This window comes from Schistocerca serialis, chromosome 3 (assembly GCF_023864345.2).
Source record: "Schistocerca serialis cubense isolate TAMUIC-IGC-003099 chromosome 3, iqSchSeri2.2, whole genome shotgun sequence".
NCBI classification, from domain to species: Eukaryota; Metazoa; Arthropoda; class Insecta; order Orthoptera; family Acrididae; genus Schistocerca; species Schistocerca serialis.
The window spans coordinates 528,854,163-528,877,221 of NC_064640.1; the positions used below are offsets into that span (position 1 = coordinate 528,854,163).

General features: G+C 44.1%; 1 protein-coding gene across 1 annotated transcript in view; it reads left to right on the top strand.

Moving 5' to 3' along the window:
* Nucleotides 1-14,280, top strand: part of LOC126470980 (feline leukemia virus subgroup C receptor-related protein 2-like) — a 108,481-nt gene extending 94,201 nt beyond the window's left edge. Inside the window, exon 7 of the mRNA XM_050099025.1 lies at nucleotides 13,992-14,280. Within this exon, the coding sequence (XP_049954982.1) occupies nucleotides 13,992-14,280 (289 nt within the window). The remainder of the gene's footprint in view (nucleotides 1-13,991) is intronic.
* Nucleotides 14,281-23,059: the final 8,779 nt, after the last annotated feature.

Consider the following 23,059-nt stretch of genomic DNA (forward strand, 5'->3'; position numbering starts at 1 on the left):
TGTAAACAGCTCCTATTAGGGCAAGAATTTCCATGCAGACAAGCTGAGACATCACTAAAGCTCTTACAACAACAACAACAACAGCAACAAAAGCGACCAATAACTATTTCTGCGACACTTTACGATTTTCATGGAAGGCCGATATGTGATCAACGGGCTCTGCCGTTAGGAGCATCAGAAAGAATGCATTCGGTGTTATTCTGGACTATTTTCGTTAACAGTTTCTGAAAGCACTGCAAAAGATTTCTATAGCGCATCCGGAGGGAGACTTGGCTCTTATTTACATAGGCCTGTGACGTCAGTATAACATTGACAACCTTTTAGCTGTGCTTGAGATGGTGAGTCGCTCGGCAATTAGGTCTTCGCTGGACTGCAGGTACAAAGGCTATGCATCATCGCTGGAGCAACGTTATACATGAACGCACAGTCCAACATATCCTTCACGTGGGACTGGGACTCCCATCAGGTTCACCATGGATAATCCACCGAGTATTACTGTGGGAAGCATTGCAAAATATTTATATATTGTGTCCAGAGGGGAACTTGACTGTTATTTACATAGACATGAGACATCAATGTAAAACTCGAAGAACTCTAACTGTAGACCTATAAACAGACATGGCTGCAGGCGGTAGCAGACTGAGAGCAGTGGCTCATGCCTCGTCGTTCATCTCTACGACAGTGACTCGGATCTGACTGGCCCTGCAAAGCACGTGTGCGGATTTGGCAGCATCTGCGTCGGGTGGCGGGTGGCGGGATGTTTTTTATTAGTTATCTTTTGTGTAAAATATATTCGATAGATTTCCCCCACCAATAGGGTGCTGGGAAATAAAGAAGCTTCCCCACTTGTGAAGGATAGCTTTTTTATTAATATGCATAATTAATTTGCATACATTTGTTGTATCAACGTGGTGTTAGTGGTGCAATAGTTAAGGGGATGGGGTGGGTGGGTTGGTGACATGGAGCAGAACAACAGGTTAAGTGCAGATCACTAAAAGCGTTTTTACATGCAATGAGTGTTTGTGCACTGCATTATTTCGACAGTTTTCAAGTAGTAAGCGTATTTGTAAGTGGTTTACAAGCATTATTTTGACAATTTACGAGTTTTTTTCGTGCCTGTTCATCAGTGTACTGCATTATTTCGCTGATACATGAGTAGTTTGCAGGTCTGTATGCTATGTAGTATGACCTCAAGCATGTCAGAGCGAGTATTTTGTATATATGTAATTAATGAACTAAGTGAAATCCATCCATAAATAAATTGTTCCAAAATATATAAGGTATATTTCTTCCTGTCTCCATCATCCGGTCACCTACTCATTCCTTTTCCTGCCATTTTTCCCCAGACCGCCATGGGAGGACAGTGTCCTCTTGTGGTAGTACTGGGTACTAGCTCAGTTAGTCTCTGGGCCTCATGGTAAACATACTGGATGGAGCTACTGCCTGTGACAACTAAAATTGTTTAAATAAACACTGCATACAAAATAAAGAATTATGTCCATCCTATCCAGCACAGGCTGTGTCGTTTTTCCTCCAGTTCCAAGGAAGAGATGGTGGTTGGATGACTTAGGTTATTGGGGGTAGCCCAAGTGACATTTTTTCCACAATTTTCTTAGTTTAGTGGATGTGGCCCAACTGACATTTTTTTCATACCAAAATTGAATTTCCCGCCATTTTTTGTGGAGGTGGAAGAGAGGGGAGGGGGGAGGCCAGGAGAGGGGTTAGGTTAGTGGAGGTAGCCTAATTGACCTGTTTCCCCACCAAAATTTGAACTTCCTGCCATTACATCACTGCGACATTGCCACATCTATCGCTGCCATATTGGGCCCACCATATTTAATAAATTTGGCAACAATGCAGAGTAGTGTGACCCCATCCTTGCCCTGCTACTGACATCATTAAAGGCTTTTTTCGTGGCAGCGGAATCATCTCACAAAATTCCAACTAACTTTCTCCTCCGAATGCGAAAATATTTTGTTGAAACCGACCTACATAGAAAGAAACGATCACCATGACAAAATAAGGGAAATCAGAGCTCGTACAGAAAGATATAGGTGTTCGTTCTTTCCGCATGCTGTATGAGATTGTAATAATAGAGAATTGTGAAGGTGGTTTGATGAAACCTCTGCCAGGCACTTAAATGTGATTTGCAGAGTATCCATGTAGATGTGGATGTAGATGTAGAAGTTTAACATGACCCTTAAAACCACTAAAAATTACTGGTTTCCGAAATAATAGATCTTCGGTCTTATTGTCACTTGCAGTAATAAACATAAATTTCAAACAAACATTGAAAAATTATAATGAACGTGAAGGTGTAGGAGCTCACGATCGATATGAGCTTGAGGGGCAGCAGAAATAGATTTCATGGTCGGCAGCAAAGATTGCGAAGCTGAAGGAGACGAGCCTAGTGACACCGACAGCGAAAACTCGCTAGATGACTGCCTCCCTACAGCGTCACTTTTGTATGGTATCAGTTTTTCACCCTGAAATAACCAAAAAATTAAGGGATCAATTATTACACCAAGTTTAAAGCACTTCAACGAAGTTATAGATATATCGATCAAATTTACCTTCACTTCTTAGGAAGACTGTCGATTTTTCTATTGCTACCGCACTTCGTAAAATGGTATCATTCTGCAATACAACTAATGTCTGAGCCGACGACGATAGCGAGAAACTACCGCATAGACCAAGTGGGAGGCAAGTCTTCCACATTGCACGTACGTGCGTACAAACTAAAGAGATCACGCCACACGGCAACAGGTACGTTATTGTCTCTGTAATGCTGTACCGCTTCTTAAGCTATGTGTCTGTTGCTTGTTTTTAACTGCAGGCATTGTTATTAAAATAGGGTTCATGGCTTTTCCAATTTCTGGAATGACCCAATATTTTAAAGAAATTGAAATTTTACAAATAAATGTTAGTGACTTTTAAGGGTTTTATTTTAAAACCAAAAATTTTCACACTGCTGCTATGATAAATTGATATGCTGGTTTTTTTACTCGGATTTTAGTAAAAAATGTGAAGTCCTGTTATAACAGAGACGAAACAAATATCGAAAAATACCGATTATTCAGAACTAAAATACCGGTATCGGTTTTAACCGGTCGTTTTTCCCATTCCTACGCGATTCTTGCGCGGCCTCTAAGATCTCAGCCCAAGAAGGTCTGCACGCCTCCGTGATTGTCAAAACATACTATAGCCCAGACGCCTGTTCCTCACATCGCAAAAAGATGCCGTGTCTGTCTTTTTAAGTTTTCAGTCATTCTTATAGGTATATACCCTGACAATGCGGAATCAAGTTGAGATCCTTTGCCGATAGCACTTATTACCTAGTATGTCCGCCCCGATAGCTGAGTGGTCAGCGTGATGGATTGCCGTCCTACGGGCCCGGGCTCGATTCCCGGCTGGGTAAGAGATTTTCTCCGCTCAGGGACTGGGTGTTGTGTTGTCTTCATCATCATTTCATCCTCATCCGGCTCACAGGTCGCCCAATGTGGTGTCGAATGTAATAAGACCTGCACTAAGGCGGTCGGACCTGCCCCGCAAGGGGCCTCCAGGCCAATGACGCCAAACGCTCATTTCCATTACATAGTGTGAAAACACAGCCATTTGTATTTCAAAAGAACGGTAATTTCTGAATCCATGCTGGTTATGTATCACTAGGTAATTTTCTTCGAGGCATTTCACAGTGTTCTAGCCGGCCACTGTGGCTGAGCGGTTCTAGGCGCTTGAGTCCGGAACCGCGCTGCTGCTACGGTCGCAAGTTCGAATCCTGTCTGGGGAATGGATGTGTGAGATGTCCTTAGGTTGGTTAGGTTTAAGTAGTTTTAAGTGTAGGGGACTGATGACCTCAGATGTTAAGTCCCATAGTGCTTGGAGCCATTTGAACAATGTGCTAACGCGGTGTGGCCGACGCAACGTTCCAGTCCTTAGGTACAGATCTTTTGTCGAACAAACAGTTGTTCATGACTGGTAAAGAGCGATCGATTTCATCACCATACTGTGAAAGATACGTAATTGGTATACAGTCTTAGCTGGGAGACTTGCTTATATTAGGTGACTTACGTTCCTTTACCACAACGAGGGTATCTGCTGTATTTCTGTGGAACTACACGGTTAGACAAAAATATGGGAAAACAGCGAGACGTCCATGCTTGAACATAAATGCAGCACCTGTGCCGTGTCTCAGAACCTTCCAAGTGGCAGTCGTGGTCAGCATAATTTTCTCCGTAGTTCTGAGTGCATTATGTCAGAGCTACGTGAATTAGAAAATGGGCTACGTCTTGATGTTCGCATGATGGGTCCTTCCGTAAACAAGAGAGCAGAAGTGTTTGGGGTTTCAAGAGACACCGTAAGTCACAACGCGGATGAAAGTGTATGATCGTGACAACCGGTTATTCAAGAGGATTGTGACCAAAAATAAGAGGACGACAATTTCAAAAGTCACTGTAGGACGAATGTCGCACTCGCGAACCTTGTGATTACCAAAACAATACGAAGGGAGCTCCATAACCACGGTATTTAAAGGGAGAACCGAATTCCAAAAGCACTCAGTAGTGATGCAAATGTCCGCAACAGGAAAATATGATGATAAAGACATAACACGTGGTCTGTGGAGCAATGGAAGAAAGCAGTTTGGTCGAATGACTCTTACTTCACACTGTTTCCAACTTCTGGCCGAGTTTACATCCCAAAAGTGAAACGTGAAGGGGATTCGGTGATGATTTGAGTAGCTATACAGTGGTTTTCCGACGGCACTCTTCGCAGTCGCTTTACAACCAAGCATCACGTGACCATTTTGACTGATCATGTCCATTCCAAGGTAAAATGTTTGTTCACTATTGATGATGCTATTTTCCAAGACGACGGGGCTCCTGGTCACACAGCTGGCATAGTCCAGGACTGGTTTTGTGAGCGTGAGGATGAACTGTCGCATCTCCTCCGACCATGACAGTCACAGATCCCAATATCTTGAACCTTCTTAGTCTACTTTGGAGAAAAGGCGACGTGATGGGTATCCACCTCCATCATTATTACCTGATCTTGCCACTATTTTGCAGGAGGAATAGTATATGATTCATTTGAAAACCATACAGAATCTGTATAGATTCATTCCAAGACAACTGGAAGTTGTTTTCAATGCCAACAGGTTTCCTAAACCTTAACAGTCATGGAAACGTTTTGCGCTTTTGGTGTTTCCATACTTCTTTGCAACCCCTGTATAAGTGCTTCGAAACAGCAAGCGCAGTGCAATTCGAGCGAACATAAGCTCCAGACGTAGAACAATATTGTACCCCTGACAGAGGGTAATGCCTTCATAGACATGCTCCTGTACAATGCACAGAACGGAATGTCGGTTTGGGGAGCAACTTCCCATGCGGCTAGTTTCCACTATCATCTATCTTGCTACTACAAGAATCATCTTCAATAAAACATTTGTGTCATGAACAGTATACTAAAAATCCTGAACAGTGGGGCGTGAGCATGATGCTGATGGGGAGATGGCGCTACAAGTTTAGTTTTTTATGTTTTTCTAGAATATCTCGAAACCTTTGGCTTTTAGTGAAAATATTTCCCACAACTAAATTAGACTGCCTTAAATATCCTACAAAAAATGACCCCTTCGTTTTTCCTGTAGGACTGACAGTTCCCGCTTTGCAGGGGCTAGATAAATCTCAATTTATTAAAAATAGTGTTTTAATGGTATAAAATTAACGTTTATTGTTAAATGAAGTGGGTGAAGAACATATATTAAACGTGTTTAGGACATATAAGTGCAAGAGCATATTAAGAGAAGAATTGTGTTATTGGGTAGTTACTGGTTGGAGAGGGTGACGGAGACTGTGTAGAGTTGATATGCGAGGGAAGGCAGGTCGTGATTTTGCGGCCATGCAGTTCCTTTATAGGTCTGTGAACCGCAGAGCGAGCATGTGAGTCCCCACTCTCTCTAGTTACTAAATCACAAAAAACAACTATAGGGTATTTCACAAAGTTATATCAACCCTTCCGCAGTTCGCATTATGAATCACTGGAGACTGGAGATGCAGTGTGCAGACACTTCCGGTGTCGGATGGCGAGGGGGGGGGGGGGAGAGGGGGGGAGGGTTGGTGGGGTGTATTTGCACGAATGTGTTAACACTATATTGAATACAGATATGAATTGCGAAGTGGAATTAGATTACTAACAAAAGAGAAGCTAATGGACAGTTTCTACGTAAATCTATGCACACTGTTCTAGACTGCTTGAGGGAAAATTGATTCTTAGTCATCCTGTACGGCAACTATAGTGTCCTTTCAGGAAAGCAACTTCCCCTTCAACAAGTGCCGTTCACTTTTCAGTTTGCAGACAGACTGTCCAGTTCTCTTATGTGAGTAGACAAAAAAACGTCACTGAGCTTATCTTTATACAGTAAGATGTTTTCAGTTTATTAAATAAGTAATTATTTTAGTTGTTAAATGAACATTTATATAAAATACGTTCCTATGAACATTGTCTGAGAAATGTTTAATTTTAACTGTAATTTTGTGAGTGACTTGTGTAGTATTGGTGGGAAAGCGATTGGACTGGTAAATTTGGCATCTTTCTGCTGTCTGTTGTTGACAGCATATTGCAAAGCCATGTACTTGTGTTGTAGTCACTTGCTGGTGAATTAATGGATGACCACAAAGTTACTACACTTCTCTCACCATTAACTGTGTTACTAGTAGACTATAACAATCTCATCAGTTCACGAATTGATGGCACTTACACTGAGTGGAGTCACTTGCCACATTTCCACAGAATATCTTGCAAGATGGGTATTAGTATGTTTGATGGAATAGGACTGATCATGTTAAAATCTAGAATGGCAGTTGCACTAATGATGGACTCATGTTGAAATATCTGAAGTTCCATAACACCACGGCAACCTGCTCCTGTTACAGAGCCAGCTAATGGTCCCTCCTCAGATGTTGGGGTGATGCATTTTCTACCTCTCATTCTGCGGAAAGTATTCCAGGCACTGATAGTGGAGTCAATGAAATCAACATTGTTGAATACATTTTGCCAACACATTACATTACAGAAGTTCTTAAATCTGGCAGACAGCTGATAGCACCTGCTGTGGAGCTTTTTAAAACAATAGCTCATGTAACAACGGCAAATAAATACTCACTTAGTAAGCTGAAAATAGCTCAACTATGTAAACACTAGTTCAGTGAAGTTATTTTGTTTACATGGGAAAAATAGACAAGAAATGTTGCCATACAATATGACTAAGAATCAATTTCCCCTCTAGCAGTGTGGAACAGTGTGGAGAGATTTACGTAGATTATGCTCTTATGCGTTTATTACGTTAGTGTTATTAATAATTAATATACGTATTCCATACCGTGTTGAAGCATATTGTGGAAAATACACAGACCTGGGCATGTCTGTACATTCAGTCACTAGTGATTCATAAGGCGAGCTGCGGAAGTATGAAATACCTTGCAGCTGCTTTTAGTGATGTAGTGAGGTAGACAGAATGGGGAATCGCCTGGTCGCTGTTCAGTTTGCAGACTTAAGGAGGAGGGAACTGCATGAAAACTATCTGGCGACCTCCCTGCCGTCATGCCTCTAACCTCGACCCCTCTCTTTCCACACAGTTACCCACTCAGAACAGAATTTATCCCTTAATACGGTTATCCTACACTTAGATGTGGTACACACATTTAACATTTGTTCTTAATCTAGTTCATTTACCATTAAACATCAATTTTATACCATTAAAACACTATTTTTAATAATCTGCGATATTTCCATCCCCTGCATCCTGGGAACTATTACTTCTAGAGAAAAATGAAGAGGACCTTTTCTGTAGGAAGTTTGATGCATTTTAATTCAGTAATGGGAAACCTTTTCGATGGAAACCGCCGCTTTAGAGATATTCAGGAAAAACATAAAGAAGTGATCTTTACAAGAGCCCCTCTCCCCCTCCCCCCCCTCCCCCCCCCCCCACTCTCACCTCACCGGTGAGGATTTTTAGTGTGTTGTTCAGTGCACTTCCCCTACTACTGTACAACAATTCGCAACTACACGAATTTTTTTCCTCTAGTGGGCAGCCTATACAACCTGCGCATGCCCGCGAAGCTCTCAGGCTAGAACACACAGAGTCCCGTCTAACGGGACAGATTTGAAAGAACGTGATGCAGAGGGTGTAGTTTAGGCAGGAGACGGTTCTGTGATGGTTTTGTGTGTTCATCATATCATGAGTTCTCATTCAGATCACCGTAAAGATTAACCTGGGTATTTATTTCAACATTTTTGATTACTAAGTATTGTTCTACAGCTTCATGAAGAGTATGTTGAGGACACTCCCATCTTCCTTGATGACAACAGCAATGTTCACACTACTGCATGCATACTTTCGTTGTTTGATGAACATTCAGGCACCTTATCACACAACCATGGGCCCTCTAAATAACTCGATCTGAATCTCATAGAAAATGCCTCGGATTATTAGAAATAGTGGGTGAAACATTGCAATCAACAATCCAGAAATACGGTAGCTACACGGGATCTAGTCATCAGTGAGTAGCTTCAACTTGTTATGGCACACTGTAAGAACCTTGTGGACTTTTTTCCTCCTCAAATTGAGGTCAGTGTCTAGACTTTAGGTATTATACATTAACACAGTATTGGCATGATGTCTCCTGGGGGTGCGTGCGGTTGAGGGGCAAGGGGGGGGGGGGAGGAAGCAGAGGAATGGTTTTTTGTCTAGTGTGCTTATTTGGGGTGGCTTTAGCTGCCTCACTTCATTTATGATGTTCCTGCATGGCCACTGTTCGGTTATAGTTAGTACAGAGTAATTCAAAAAGAAAGCACAGATTTCTGTTGTTTACCACAGACAAACTAGAAGGTGGGGCCAATAGAAGTGACCTGGAGAACAGAGTTCCAGGGCACAAAGAAACACGGCAGAGGAAAGGAAGTACGGTAGTAACCTGACAACAGCAGACGTTGAAAATGATCACCATCTATCTCTTGACACTTCTGCGTAACAACGTAAGAATTTGACGGTCACAAAATCCTCGTCAAACATGACCCATCGAAACTGAATGTGTCTTGTGTCGTTTCTGTTCACAAAGTTTTTGGACCTTTCTTTTCTGTGGAGGAAACAATGACAGGGATGTCATACTGCATATGCTACAAAATTGATTGATTCCTCAAATTCACGAATATTCCAGTGACTTCATTATTATGCACGAGGGTGCCCCACCTTACTTTCAACTTGAGGTGCAGTGTTATCTTAACAACGCCATTCTACAACGTTGTATTGGAAGAGGTGTACAACAAGATCTTGTTCAATGTTTCTGGCCTCCCGCTTCACCAGTCCTCACACCTTGCAATTTTTTTCTGCAGAGCTACATAAAAGACAGAGTCTTTGTCCCTTCTATGGCAGCTACTCTTCAAGATCTGAGAAATCGAATTGTTGAAGCTGTCGATTCAATTAACAGGACCTGTTGATTGGGGTGTGGAATGAAATGGACTGCCGTTTCGATGTTTCTCGAGCAATTCACGGCGATCACGTTGAGTGTATGGTATAGTGTCTGCAAGAACATAAAACTTTGAACCTTCCACTATCCAGCGACATGCGCAATGTGTTTCTATCTTTCACAGTTTGTCTGCAATAAACAATTGAAATCTGTTCTTTCTTTAAATGGGAACATTTTAGGTTAGGCTTTACCGTGACTGTTACTGACATCGAATGAAACAACAATTTCACCATTACCAGTCACTGTTTATTTATATCCGCAACGTGTTTCGAAGGTTTACACCTCCTTCATTAGGTGGATTTACCTGTGTTAGTATGATATATGAGTGTGTTGTTACGATTTTGGGGTAACTTGTGGCACTGTCTAGTGAAGAAACAGAATCAGTATTTCACAACATGGTTTTGGAGAGGTTTTTGACTAAACTCTGAGCTTATATCTAAAGACGAAAATAGAATACCTCCAGTGGTCACAGACTCGTTCCTCTGACGTAACACATCACATGTGAAGTGTCATATTTTCTTAGCAAAATAATTTGTAAACAAAATTTGACAGTTTACATGTGATGTGTTACGGCAGAGAAAAGAGTCTGTGACCGCTGGAAGTACTCTATTTTGCTTGTTTTATTTTCAACTTTCGATATAAGCTTACATTTTAGTCAAAAATTTCCCCAAAACCATGTTCTGAAATAGTGTTCCTGTTTCTATACTAAACAGTTATTGCAAAATCGTAACACAACACATACATATGTCATACTAACATATGTAAATTCACCTGATGATGGAGGTTTAAACCTTCGAAACGGTTTATCGTTATAAATACATTGTAATTGATAATAGTAAACTTATTGTTTATGTTCTTTCTGAATCAATTCCGCGCGCTATACGAGATTGGAATAATAGAGAATTGTGAAGGTGGTTCGATGAACCCTCTGCCAGACACTTGAATGTGATTTGCAGAGTATCCATGTAGATGTAGACAGCAATAGATAGATTCATACCGCATAAGACAATAAGAGACGGGACTGATCCACCATGGTACACAAAACACGTCAGAACATTGTTGCAGAAGAAACGAATAAAGCATGCCAAATTCAGAAGAACGCAAAATCCCTGAGACTGGCTAAGTTTTACGGATACTCGAAATTTAGTGCGAACGTCAATGCGAGATGTCTTTAATAGTTTCCAAAATGAAATATTGTCTCAAATATGGTAGAAAACCCAAAGAGATTCCGGTTATGAGTAGACTACACCAGTGGCAAAAAACAGTCAATACCGTCACTGCGCGATAGCGATGGAAATGTTACCGATGATGGTGCCACTAAAGCGGAATTACTAAATACAGTTTCCCGTAATTCCTTTGCCAAAGAAGACGAAGTAAATATTCTAGAATTCGAAACCAGAACAGCTGTTAGCATGAGTGACATAAAAGTAGATATCTTAGGTGTTGCAAAACAACTCAAATCACATAAGAAAGGCAAGTCTTCCGGTCCAGATGGTATATCAGTCAGGTTCCTCTCAGAGTATGCAGACACAAAAGCGCCTTTCTTAGCACTTGACGAAAGGTCTGTTCCTAAAGACTGGAAAGTAGCACAGGTCACACCAATATTCAAGAAAGGAAATAGGAGTAACCCATTGAATTACAGACCCATATCACTGACCTCAATTTGCAGTAGGATTTTGGAGAATATACGGTATTCGAACATTATGAATCGCCTTAAAGAAAATGACTTACTGATACATAACCAACACGAATTCAGAAAATATCGTTCTTGTGCAACACAGATAGCTCTTTATTCCCATGAAATAATGAGTGCTGTCGACAAGGGATCTCAGATCGATTCCATATTCCTAGATTTCCAGAAGATACCGTTCCTCACAAGTGACTACTAATCAAATTGCGTGCATATGGAGTATCGTCTCAGTTGTGTGACTGGATTTATGATTTTCTCTCACAGAGGTCACAGTTGGTAATGATAGACGATAAATCGTCGAGTAGAACAGAAGTGATATCTGGCGTTCTGCAAGGTACTGTCATAGGCCCTCTGCTGTTCCTGATTTATATAAATGATCTAGGTGATAATCTGAGCAGCCCCCTTAGATTGTTTGCAGATGACGCTGTAATTTACCGTCTAGTAAAATCATCAGACGATCAATTCCAATTACAAAATGATCTAGAGAGAATTTCTGTGTGGTGTGAAAAGTGGCAATTGGCACTAAACAAAGAAAAGTGCGAGGTCATCTACTCGTACATGAGTACTAAAAGAAATCCGATAAATTTTGGGTATACGACAAATCGCACAAATCTAAGGGCTGTCAATTCGACTAAATACCTAGGAACTACAATTACGAGCAACTCAAATTGGAAAGACCACATAGATAATATTGTGGGGAAGGCGAAACAAAGACTGCGCTTTCTTGGTAGAACGCTTATGAGATGCGACAAACCCACTAAAGAGACAGCCTACATTACACTTGTCCGTCCTCTGCTGGAATATTGTTGCACGGTATAGGATCCTTACCAGGTAGGATTGAAGGAGGACGTCGAAAAAGTGCAAAGAAGGGCAGATAGTTTCTTGTTATGGCGCAATAGGGGTGAGTGTGTCACTGATACGATACGGGAGTTGGGGTGGCAGTCACTGTAACAAAGGCGGTTTTCTTTGCGGTGAGATCTATTTAGGAAATTTCAATCACCAACTTTCTCTTCCGAATGCTTAAATATTTTGTTGATACCCACCTACGTAGGGAGAAATGATCATCATAATAAAATAAGAGAAATCAGATCTCGAACGGAAAGATTTAGGTGTTCCTTTTTCCCACTAGCCATTCGAGAGTGGAATCGTAGAGGAGTAGTATGAAAATGGTTCGATGAACCCTTTGCCAGGCACGTCTACATCTACATCTACATTTATACTCCGCAAGCCACCCAACTGTGTATGGCGGAGGGCACATTACGTGCCACAGTCATTACCTCCCTTTTCTGTTCCAGTCATGTATGGTTCGCGGGAAGAACGACTGCCGGAAAGCCTCCGTACGCGCTCGAATCTCTCTAATTTTACATTCGTGATCTCCTCAGGTATAAGTAGGGGGAAGCAATATATTCGATACCTCATCCAGAAACGCACCCTCTCGAAACCTGGACAGCAAGCTACACCGCGATGCAGAGCGCCTCTCTTGCAGAGTCTGCCACTTGAGTTTGCTAAACATCTCCGTAACGCTATCACGGTTACCAAATAACCCTGTGACGAAACGCGCCGCTCTTCTTTGGATCTTCTCTATCTCCTCCGTCAACCCGATCTGGTACGGATCCCACACTGATGAGCAATACTCAAGTATAGGTCGAACGAGTGTTTTGTAAGCCACCTCCTTTGTTGATGGACTACATTTTCTAAGGACTCTCCCAATGAATCTCAACCTGGTACCCGCCTTACCAACAATTAATTTTATTTGATCATTCCACTTCAAATCGTTCCGCACGCATACTCCCAGATATTTTACAGAAATAACTGCTACCAGTGTTTGTGCCACTATCATATAATCGTACAATAAAGGATCCTTCTTTCTATGTATTCGCAATACATTACATTTGTCTATGTTAAAGGTCAGTTGCCACTCCCTGCACCAAGTGCCTATGCATTGCAGATCTTCCTGCATTTCGCTACAATTTTCTAATGCTGCAACTTCTCTGTATACTACAGCATCATCCGCGAAAAGCCACATGGAATTTCAACACTATCTACTAGGTCATTTATATATATTGTGAAAAGCAATGGTCCCATAACACTCCCCTGTCGCACGTCAGAGGTTACTTTAACGTCTGTAGACGTCTCTCCATTGAGAACAACATGCTGTGTTCTGTTTTCTAAAAACTCTTCAATCCAGCCACACAGCTGGTCTGATATTCCATAGGCTCTTACTTTGTTTATCAGGCGACAGTGCGGAACTGTGTCGAACGCCTTCCGGAAGTCAAGGAAAATAGCATCTACCTGGGAGCCTGTATCTAATATTTTCTGGGTCTCACGAACAAATAAAGCGAGTTGGGTCTCACACGATCGCTGTTTCCGGAATCCATGTTCATTCCTACATTGTAGATTCTGGGTTTCCAGAAACGACATGATACGCGAGCAAAAAACACGTTCTAAAATTCTACAACGGATCGACGTCAGAGATATAGGTCTATAGTTTTGCGCATCTGCTCGACGACCCTTCTTGAAGACTGGGACTACCTGCGCTCTTTTCCAATCATTTGGAACCTTCCGTTCCTCTAGAGAGCGGTACACGGCTGTTAGAAGGGGGGCAAGTTCTTTCCCGTACTCTGTGTAGAATCGAATTGGTATCCCGTCAGGTGCAGTGGACTTTCCTCTGTTGAGCGATTCCAGCTGCTTCTCTATTCCTTGGACACTTATTTCGATGAGTAAGTGTGAATTGCAGAGTAACAGTGTAGAAACTCGTTGATGTAAGACGAGTGTGTGCGCAGGTTGGCTTCCGGAGGGTTCATCCCGGTGGCGATGGAGTTCGCAGCGGAGCTGACGTACCCCGAGCCGGAGAGCGTGTCGGCGGCGTTCCTGACGGCGGCGGGTCAGAGCGCGGGCGTGCCCGTCACGCTGCCGCACGGCTGGCTGCTGGAGGCGGCTGGCCACGGCTGGGCGCACGCGGCCCTCTGCGCGCAGCTCACCGCCGGGCTGCTGCTCACCGCCTGCGTCCGCCCGGACCTGCGCCGCACGCGCGCCTACCAGCGCCGGCCGCCGACCGCGCTCGTTCAATAAATGCTCCCACCCTACAGCGTACTGTCTCCTCCTTCGCGCTATAAATACCTCTCGTACCCTCGTGGCAGTGGTGCATCTGAATGCAGAGCAGTAATTGGCAACAATATCCTATGTGCTGTGCACTGAGGTGACAAAAATCGTGGGACAGTGATGAGCCCATATGTATAGATGGATGTAGTATCACGTACACGAGGTACAAAAGGGCAGTGCATAGGCGGGGCTTTTGTTCTCAGGTGATTCATGTGAAAAGGTTTCTGACGTGATTATGGCCGCACGACGGTAATTGACAGACTTTGGACGCGGAACGGCACACTACTGGCCATTAAAATTGCTACACCAAGAAGAAATGCAGATGATAAACGGATATTCATTGGAAAAATATATTATACTAGAACTGACATGTGATTACATTTTCACGCAATTTTGGTCCATAGATCCTCAGAAATCAGTATCCAGAACAACCACCTCTGGCCGTAATAACGGCCTTGATACTCCTGGGCATTGAGTCAAACAGAGCTTGGATGGCGTGTACAGGTACAGCTGCCCATGCAGCTTCAACACGGTACCACAGTTCATCAAGAGTAGTGACTGCCGTATTATGACGAGCCAGTTCAAAACTGGTTCAAATGGCTCTGAGCACTATGGGACTTAACATCTGTGGTCATCATTCCCCTAGAACTTAGAACTACTTAAACCTAACTAACCTACGGACATCACACACATCCATGCCCGAGGCAGGATTCGAACCTGCGACCGTAGCAGTCCCACGGTTCCGGACTGAGCGCCTAGAACCGCGAGACCACCGCGGACGGCGACGAGCCAGTTGCTCGGCCACCATTGACCAGACGTTCTCAATTGGTGGGAGATCTGGAGAATGTGCTGGAAGGTCAGCAGTCGAACATTTTCTGTATCCAGAAAGGCCCGCACAGGACCTGCAACATGCGGTCGTGCATTATCCTGCTGAAATATAGGGTTTCGCAGGGATCGAATGAAGGGTAGAGCCACGGGTCGTAACACATCTGAAACGTAACGTCCACTGTTGAAAGTGCCGTCAATACGAACAATAGGTGACCGAGACGTGTAACCAATGGCACCCCATACCATCACGCCGGGTGATACGCTAGTATGGCGATGACGAATACACGCTTCCAATGTGCGTTCACCGCGATGTCGCCAAACACGGATGCGACCATCATGACGCTGTAAAAAGAACCTGGATTCATCCGAAAAAATGACGTTTTGCCATTCGTGCACCCAGGTTCGTCGTTGAGTACACCATCGCAGGCGCTCCTGTCTGTGATGCAGCGTCAAGGGTAACCGCAGCCATGGTCTCCGAGCTGATAGTCCATGCTGCTGCAAACGTCGTCGAACTGTTTGTGCAGATGGTTGTTGTCTTGCAAACGTCTCCATCTGTTGACTCAGGGAGCCGGCCGGGGTGGCCGAGCGGTTGTAGGGGCTACAGTCTAGATCCGCGAGACCGCTACGGTCGCAGGTTCGAATCCTGCCTCGAGTATGGATGTGTGTGATGTCCTTAGGTTAGTTAGGTTTAAGTAGTTCTAAGTTCTAGGGGACTGATTACCTCAGAAGTTAAGTCCCATAGTGCTCAGAGCCATTTAAACCATTTTTTGATTCAGGGATCGAGACGTGGCTGCACGATCCGTTACAGCCATGCGGATAAGATGCCTGTCATCTCAACTGCTAGTGATACGAGGCCGTTGGGTTCCATCACGGCACCGAGCGAGGTGGCGCAGTGGTTAGACACTGGACTCGCATTCGGGAGGACGACGATTCAATCCCGCGTCCGGCCATCCTGATTTAGGTTTTCCGTGATTTCCCTAAATCATTCCAGGCAAATGCCGGGATGGCTCCTCTGAAAGGGCACGGCCGACTTCCTTCCCAGTTCCGATGAGACCGATGACCACGCTGTCTGGTCTCCTCCCCAAACAACCAACCAACCAAAAATCCAGCACGGCGTTCCGTGTTACCCTCCTGAACCCACCTATTCCATATTCTGCTAACAGTCATTGGATCTCGACCAACGCGAGCAGCAATGTCGCGATACGATAAACCGCAATCGCGATAGGCTACAATCCGATCTTTATCAAAGTCGGAAACGTGATGGTACGCATTTCTCCTCCTTACGCGAGGCATCACAACAACGTTTCACCAGGCAACGCCGGTCAACTGCTGTTTGTGTTTGAGAAATCGGTTGGAAACTTTCCTCATGTCAGCATGTTGTAGGTGTCGCCAACGGCGCCAACCTTGTGTGAATGCTCTGAAAAGCTAATCATTTGCATATCACAGCATCTTCTTCCTGTCGGTTAAATTTCTCGTCTGTAGCACGTCTTCTTCGTGGTGTAGCAATTTTAATGGCCAGTAGTGTAGTATGAGTTAGATGCATAGGTCATTCCATTTCGAAAAACGTCATGGAACTCATCCCTCCGATGTTCATAGTGTCAAGAGTGTGCCGACAATGAAATTTCAGACATTACCACTCATCACGGACAACCCAATGGTCGACGGCCTTCACTTAACGACCGAGTGCAGCGACGTTTGTTTAGAGTTGACAAGCAGACAAGCAACATCGCATCAAAAAACCGCAGAATTCAATGTGAGGCGTACGATGAACGTATCCGTTAGGGCAGTGTGGCGAAATTTGGCGTCAATAGGCTATAGCAACAGACGACCGACGCTAGTACCTTTGCTAATAGCACGATATCACCTGTAGCGCCTCTGCTGGGTTCGTGACCATATCGTTTGGACCCTAGACGACTGGAAAAATGTGGCCTGGTCAGCTAAGTCTCAATTTCAGTTGGTAGGAACTGGTGGTAGGGTTCGAGAGTGGCGTAGAATCCACGAAACCACTCTGATAGTGGCTCCATAATGGTGTGGGCTGTGCTTACATGGAATGGACTTGGTCCTCTTGTCCAAATGAACCGATCATTAACTGGAAATGGTTACGTTCGGCCACTTGGAGACCATTTGTAGCCATTCATTGGACTTCATGCTCGCGACTGGTTTGAAGAACTTTCTGGACAATTCGAGCGAATGATTTGGCCACCAAGATCGCTCGACCTGAGTCCCGTCAAACATTTATGGGATATGATGGACACGTCAATACTGCACCGGTACCACTTCCGCCATTATGGACGGCTATAGAGACAGTGTGGCTCAATATTTCTGCACAGGATTTCCAACGATTGTTGAGTCAATGCTATCTCAAGTTGCTGAACTACGCCGGGCAAAAGGAGGTCCGACACGTTATTAGGAGGTATCCTATGACTTTTGTCATATCATGTAAATAACAAGTATCTGAGATTTCACAGTTTCTTAACAACACGATATATGCATTATTTCAATACTAGCCAAAGCTGTGCGTCATCTGTTTATCAATATGCGTACCTAGAGTTCTATCATTGAAATAACATTTTATTTCGACTGTTATAATGTTGTTCCGACAGTTATGATTGTCTCGGTATAACTGGTAAAATATCAATTAACACTACGTGCCATCCGCTGGTGTAAATGCATACTTGAGTCTCGCGGTAATGATCCTATAAATGAAAACACTGACAATACGTCATTCGTACTACCATAGAAACAGCACGTTATTTCGAATGTTAAAACGTAATCGTGACTATAAAAATAATATTCCGACTGTTATAATGTTATTTATGCAGTTGTGTCTAGATAACAATTTTGGAAATTTGTGGTAAGATCTTACGGGACCAAACTGCTGAGGTCATTGGTCCCTAAGCTTACACACTTCAACTAACTTTCGCTAAGGACAACACACACAACCATGCCCGAGGGAGGACTCGAACCTCCGACGAGGGAGCCGCGCGAACCGTGACAGGACGCCTCAGACAGCGAGGATACTCCGCGCGGCGTCTAGATAGCAGCTACATAAGAGTTAACGCTACGTACCACCTGTTATTGTAAATTAGTACTTACAAAAACTTTGGAATTCATGCTGCAAACGGCTGTTGACCACATAAAAACGGTATCTATAGCCTCTGTTTCGTACTTACGGCTATCAATGTTTAAGTGCTAAAACGAAAACTCCAAACTAGGTGACGTAGCACTTACCCGAGTTTTCAAATGGCTCTGAGCACTATGCGACTTAACTGCTGAGGCCATCAGTCGCCTAGAACTTAGAACTAATTAAACCTAACTAACCTAAGGACATCACACACATCCATGCCCGAGGCCGGATTCGAACCTGCGACCGTAGCGGTCGCTCGGTTCCAGACTGTAGCCCCCAGAACCGCACGGCCACTCCGGCCGGTCCGAGTTTTCAAGAAAAGATTATTTCATGAAACTATTAGCACTCATTAACCCATTACAGATACAAACTGGGAAAGAAAGTTTGTTGTTTTATAAATAAAAAAATTTGTTCTACGAATATCTTTGTTCGAAAGAAAGGTATTCAGAAAGCATGGTATGTTACTGACAACAGTAATCCAAATGATACTTTATTTCTTTCAGTTTGTATATTACAGAAATTCACATTTTTAATATATTACAGACATGACATTTTTATTTTTCAAACCATCATTCATTCAGTTCATATAATTGTTAAGTATTATGTTGACAGAGCAATATATACTCTGCTTCAGCGTAAATATTATACTACGGTTATTTATAAACTGATGACCCACAAACAAATCATTTGTCACGCTCTTCAACAGCAAAATGATTCTTTGTCGCAGAAATAATTTTTCTGCTTGTGCAAATATTTTATTCTAAACAACCTAAATGTAAGCTACACATAGCCTACAGCATCAACAGTTAGATAACATAAATTAACCCCATCACTTGATGTATAACACTGTTTCTTTCTGTCAATTTAGTTTCTGTGATCACTTTTATGCAGTGGTGTGCATAAAAGTGTGTTGTGAAAAACATAAGAAATGCAGGGTGCTACAGAACAACTAAATATTAGACCAAAATTATCAACGTCTAACGCAGAAAAGCAACGACGTGCTAGCAGACGGTATTTCCCTATATAAGCGAGAAAATCAAGCAAAAATCACCGTAAGTATGAATCAACATATTGTTAACGAACTGTTTTTCGATCTAAAAGCAAATCACAATGTAAATAATTTAATTACAGACCACTAATGATGCTTTACCTCAATAATGCAAAACGCGTCTGGTGAAAAAAAATCACCCTTTTTTGAAACTGCAGTGACAGAACAAAAATACCTTCAAGAATTGTAAAGCAACTAAGGATTCTATGGCCACACAAATGAAGAATCTGTGATTGGGTCCCACATTGCATTCAAATATAAGTACAACTACTATTATTAACCAATTAATCATTCAGCCAAAGACAGCACAGTAGCAGCAACAAAAACAACAACGACAACAAAACAGGTAATTACAGTGTGACAACTCTCTGGTCGCGGAGGGTCGCAGCAATCTCAAATGGAGAACAGATGACACGAAGCGATCCGAATAGTATCGACTTTAAACGATCTGTACTAGGGGGGAGGGGGGTGGAAGGGGAGGTGGAAGGACTTATCGTGCCCTTAATATAGCTACTCTATAGGGCGTTCGTAACACGCTAATTTACCTAAGCTTCCAACTAATAACAAAATCGGTACATAGGCGGCACGAGGTGCCTCCTTACAATGTCAGTATTGGCTCTTTATCAAGAAAGTTTGACGACCACTGATCCCGACTCTCAATATCGTTATCATTATCATCAACAACAAGAACATCTTTCACTAATATACACTCCTGGAAATGGAAAAAAGAACACATTGACACCGGTGTGTCAGACCCACCATACTTGCTCCGGACACTGCGAGAGGGCTGTACAAGCAATGATCACACGCACGGCACAGCGGACACACCAGGAACCGCGGTGTTGGCCGTCGAATGGCGCTAGCTGCGCAGCATTTGTGCACCGCCGCCGTCAGTGTCAGCCAGTTTGCCGTGGCATACGGAGCTCCATCGCAGTCTTTAACACTGGTAGCATGCCGCGACAGCGTGGACGTGAACCGTATGTGCAGTTGACGGACTTTGAGCGAGGGCGTATAGTGGGCATGCGGGAGGCCGGGTGGACGTACCGCCGAATTGCTCAACACGTGGGGCGTGAGGTCTCCACAGTACATCGATGTTGTCGCCAGTGGTCGGCGGAAGGTGCACGTGCCCGTCGACCTGGGACCGGACCGCAGCGACGCACGGATGCACGCCAAGACCGTAGGATCCTACGCAGTGCCGTAGGGGACCGCACCGCCACTTCCCAGCAAATTAGGGACACTGTTGCTCCTGGGGTATCGGCGAGGACCATTCGCAACCGTCTCCATGATGCTGGGCTACGGTCCCGCACACCGTTAGGCCGTCTTCCGCTCACGCCCCAACATCGTGCAGCCCGCCTCCAGTGGTGTCGCGACAGGCGTGAATGGAGGGACGAATGGAGACGTGTCGTCTTCAGCGATGAGAGTCGCTTCTGCCTTGGTGCCAATGATGGTCGTATGCGTGTTTGGCGCCGTGCAGGTGAGAGCCACAATCAGGACTGCATACGACCGAGGCACACAGGGCCAACACCTGGCATCATGGTGTGGGGAGCGATCTCCTACACTGGCCGTACACCACTGGTGATCGTCGAGGGGACACTGAATAGTGCACGGTACATCCAAACCGTCATCGAACCCATCGTTCTACCATTCCTAGACCGGCAAGGGAACTTGCTGTTCCAACAGGACAATGCACGTCCGCATGTATCCCGTGCCACCCAACGTGCTCTAGAAGGTGTAAGTCAACCACCCTGGCCAGCAAGATCTCCGGATCTGTCCCCCATTGAGCATGTTTGGGACTGGATGAAGCGTCGTCTCACGCGGTCTGCACGTCCAGCACGAACGCTGGTCCAACTGAGGCGCCAGGTGGAAATGGCACGGCAAGCCGTTCCACAGGACTACATCCAGCATCTCTACGATCGTCTGCATGGGAGAATAGCAGCCTGCATTGCTGCGAAAGGGGGATATACACTGTACTAGTGCCGACATTGTGCATGCTCTGTTGCCTGTGTCTATGTGCCTGTGGTTCTGTCAGTGTGATCATGTGATGTATCTGACCCCAGGAATGTGTCAATAAAGTTTCCCCTTCCTGGGACAATGAATTCACGGTGTTCTTATTTCAATTTCCAGGAGTGTATTTAAATTTTGAGGACAATTACTAACTATTTCATCCACTACAGTTGTCATCTTTTGTTATCAGGAAGTTTCCGCAATCATCTAACTTCAAAAGTAACACAGGTAACATATATTCCACACAAAGGTAAACACTGAGTGATGGCCTCGGACACATGGCTTAGATGAATGTCTTGCACTAGTTGGCTGATCGCTGTTCCTGAGAAGACGTACTGCCTATGTCTGGGTTGGATTCTGCTCTTGTTTTTCTGGTTGTTTTATTCACAACAGTTGCGAACTTCATGACGCCAATTTTGTGCAGGAAGATAGCGAATTTCTACTGCTTACCCTTACGGGACCGTAATAACATTATGTATTGGAAGACCAACAGTTTGCCACCTGAAGGTGACTATAATGTCATGATAGTAGCCTATCATTTTGATGCAGCTGTTGCGGTTTTCACCAGTTGAACCTTGATGAATCAATAAACACAACATTATCGTTTCACAAGACAGATATTTTCTTCAGTGCTACAACCATGTACATAGATAAACGTTTTACGTGTTTCGTGAAGTACTGACGTTAAAACTACGCTACCTGACAAGGAATGTTAGACACCCAGATGTGCCCCATTTATTATCAGTCCTTGCTTCCTGGTTACGGTACCATTCCAAACACAGCCGTTTCTGTTGTGATGTTAACGGGATCCTACGCATGCGATTGCAAATTTCCTAGACTGGTTTCTGATAGCATCCGACCAATGGTGCGGAATGATACACAATGTTGCAGACAGTCCGTTTCTTATTCTCGGATGGCAGGCGCAGATGTGAAGAGGTTACTGTGTGCTTGGTGCACGACATAGCAAACCTCCCCTGGTGGCCAGGCTTTGTCGACTGCAATGCTGACGACGGGTATGCCCGCCCCCAATTGTCTCTGTAGTCCTATATCGGGCCACTGTCACATCCGAATGTCTCAAAAATTTGGATATATTTCACGATTCTACCAGCCAGCCACTCACAACGAGCCTCCTTTCCAACTGTGTCAGGGGCTTATAACGCTGTCTCATACAAGTACATGACATCTCCATGACCTTCACAGTGATCACATAACATTTGACGTTATTCACGCACTTCATACACGATACCAGGCCACATATCCGTCGATGATATATGCATTTGCATAGGACCAAGGCTGCTATTTTTTTTTTTTTTTCAGTATACAACTGCGAATCTTTCCACGAATGAAAGCTGTTGAAAGAGGGTGAGTTGGGGGGGGGGGGTGCGGGGGGGGGGGGGTGGATAGGGAAGTCGTAACACAAGCAAATCTCCGGCCGGGGTGGCCGTGCGGTTCAAGGCGCTACAGTCGGGAACCGCGTGACCGCTACGGTCGCAGGTTCGAATCCTGCCTCGGGCATGGATGTGTGTGATGTCCTTAGGTTAGTTAGGTTTAAGTAGTTCTATGTTCTAGGGGACTGATGACCTTAGAAGTTAAGTCCCATAGTGCTCAGAGCCAGTTTGAACAAGCAAATCACAAGCTCACATCACCTCATTCGTTAAGAAACTAACTTTTATTTACACATTGACGATCTAAGGGAGCATCGTAAACTTCTCCAGTTTCGCTCAAGTGAAACATGGAAATTA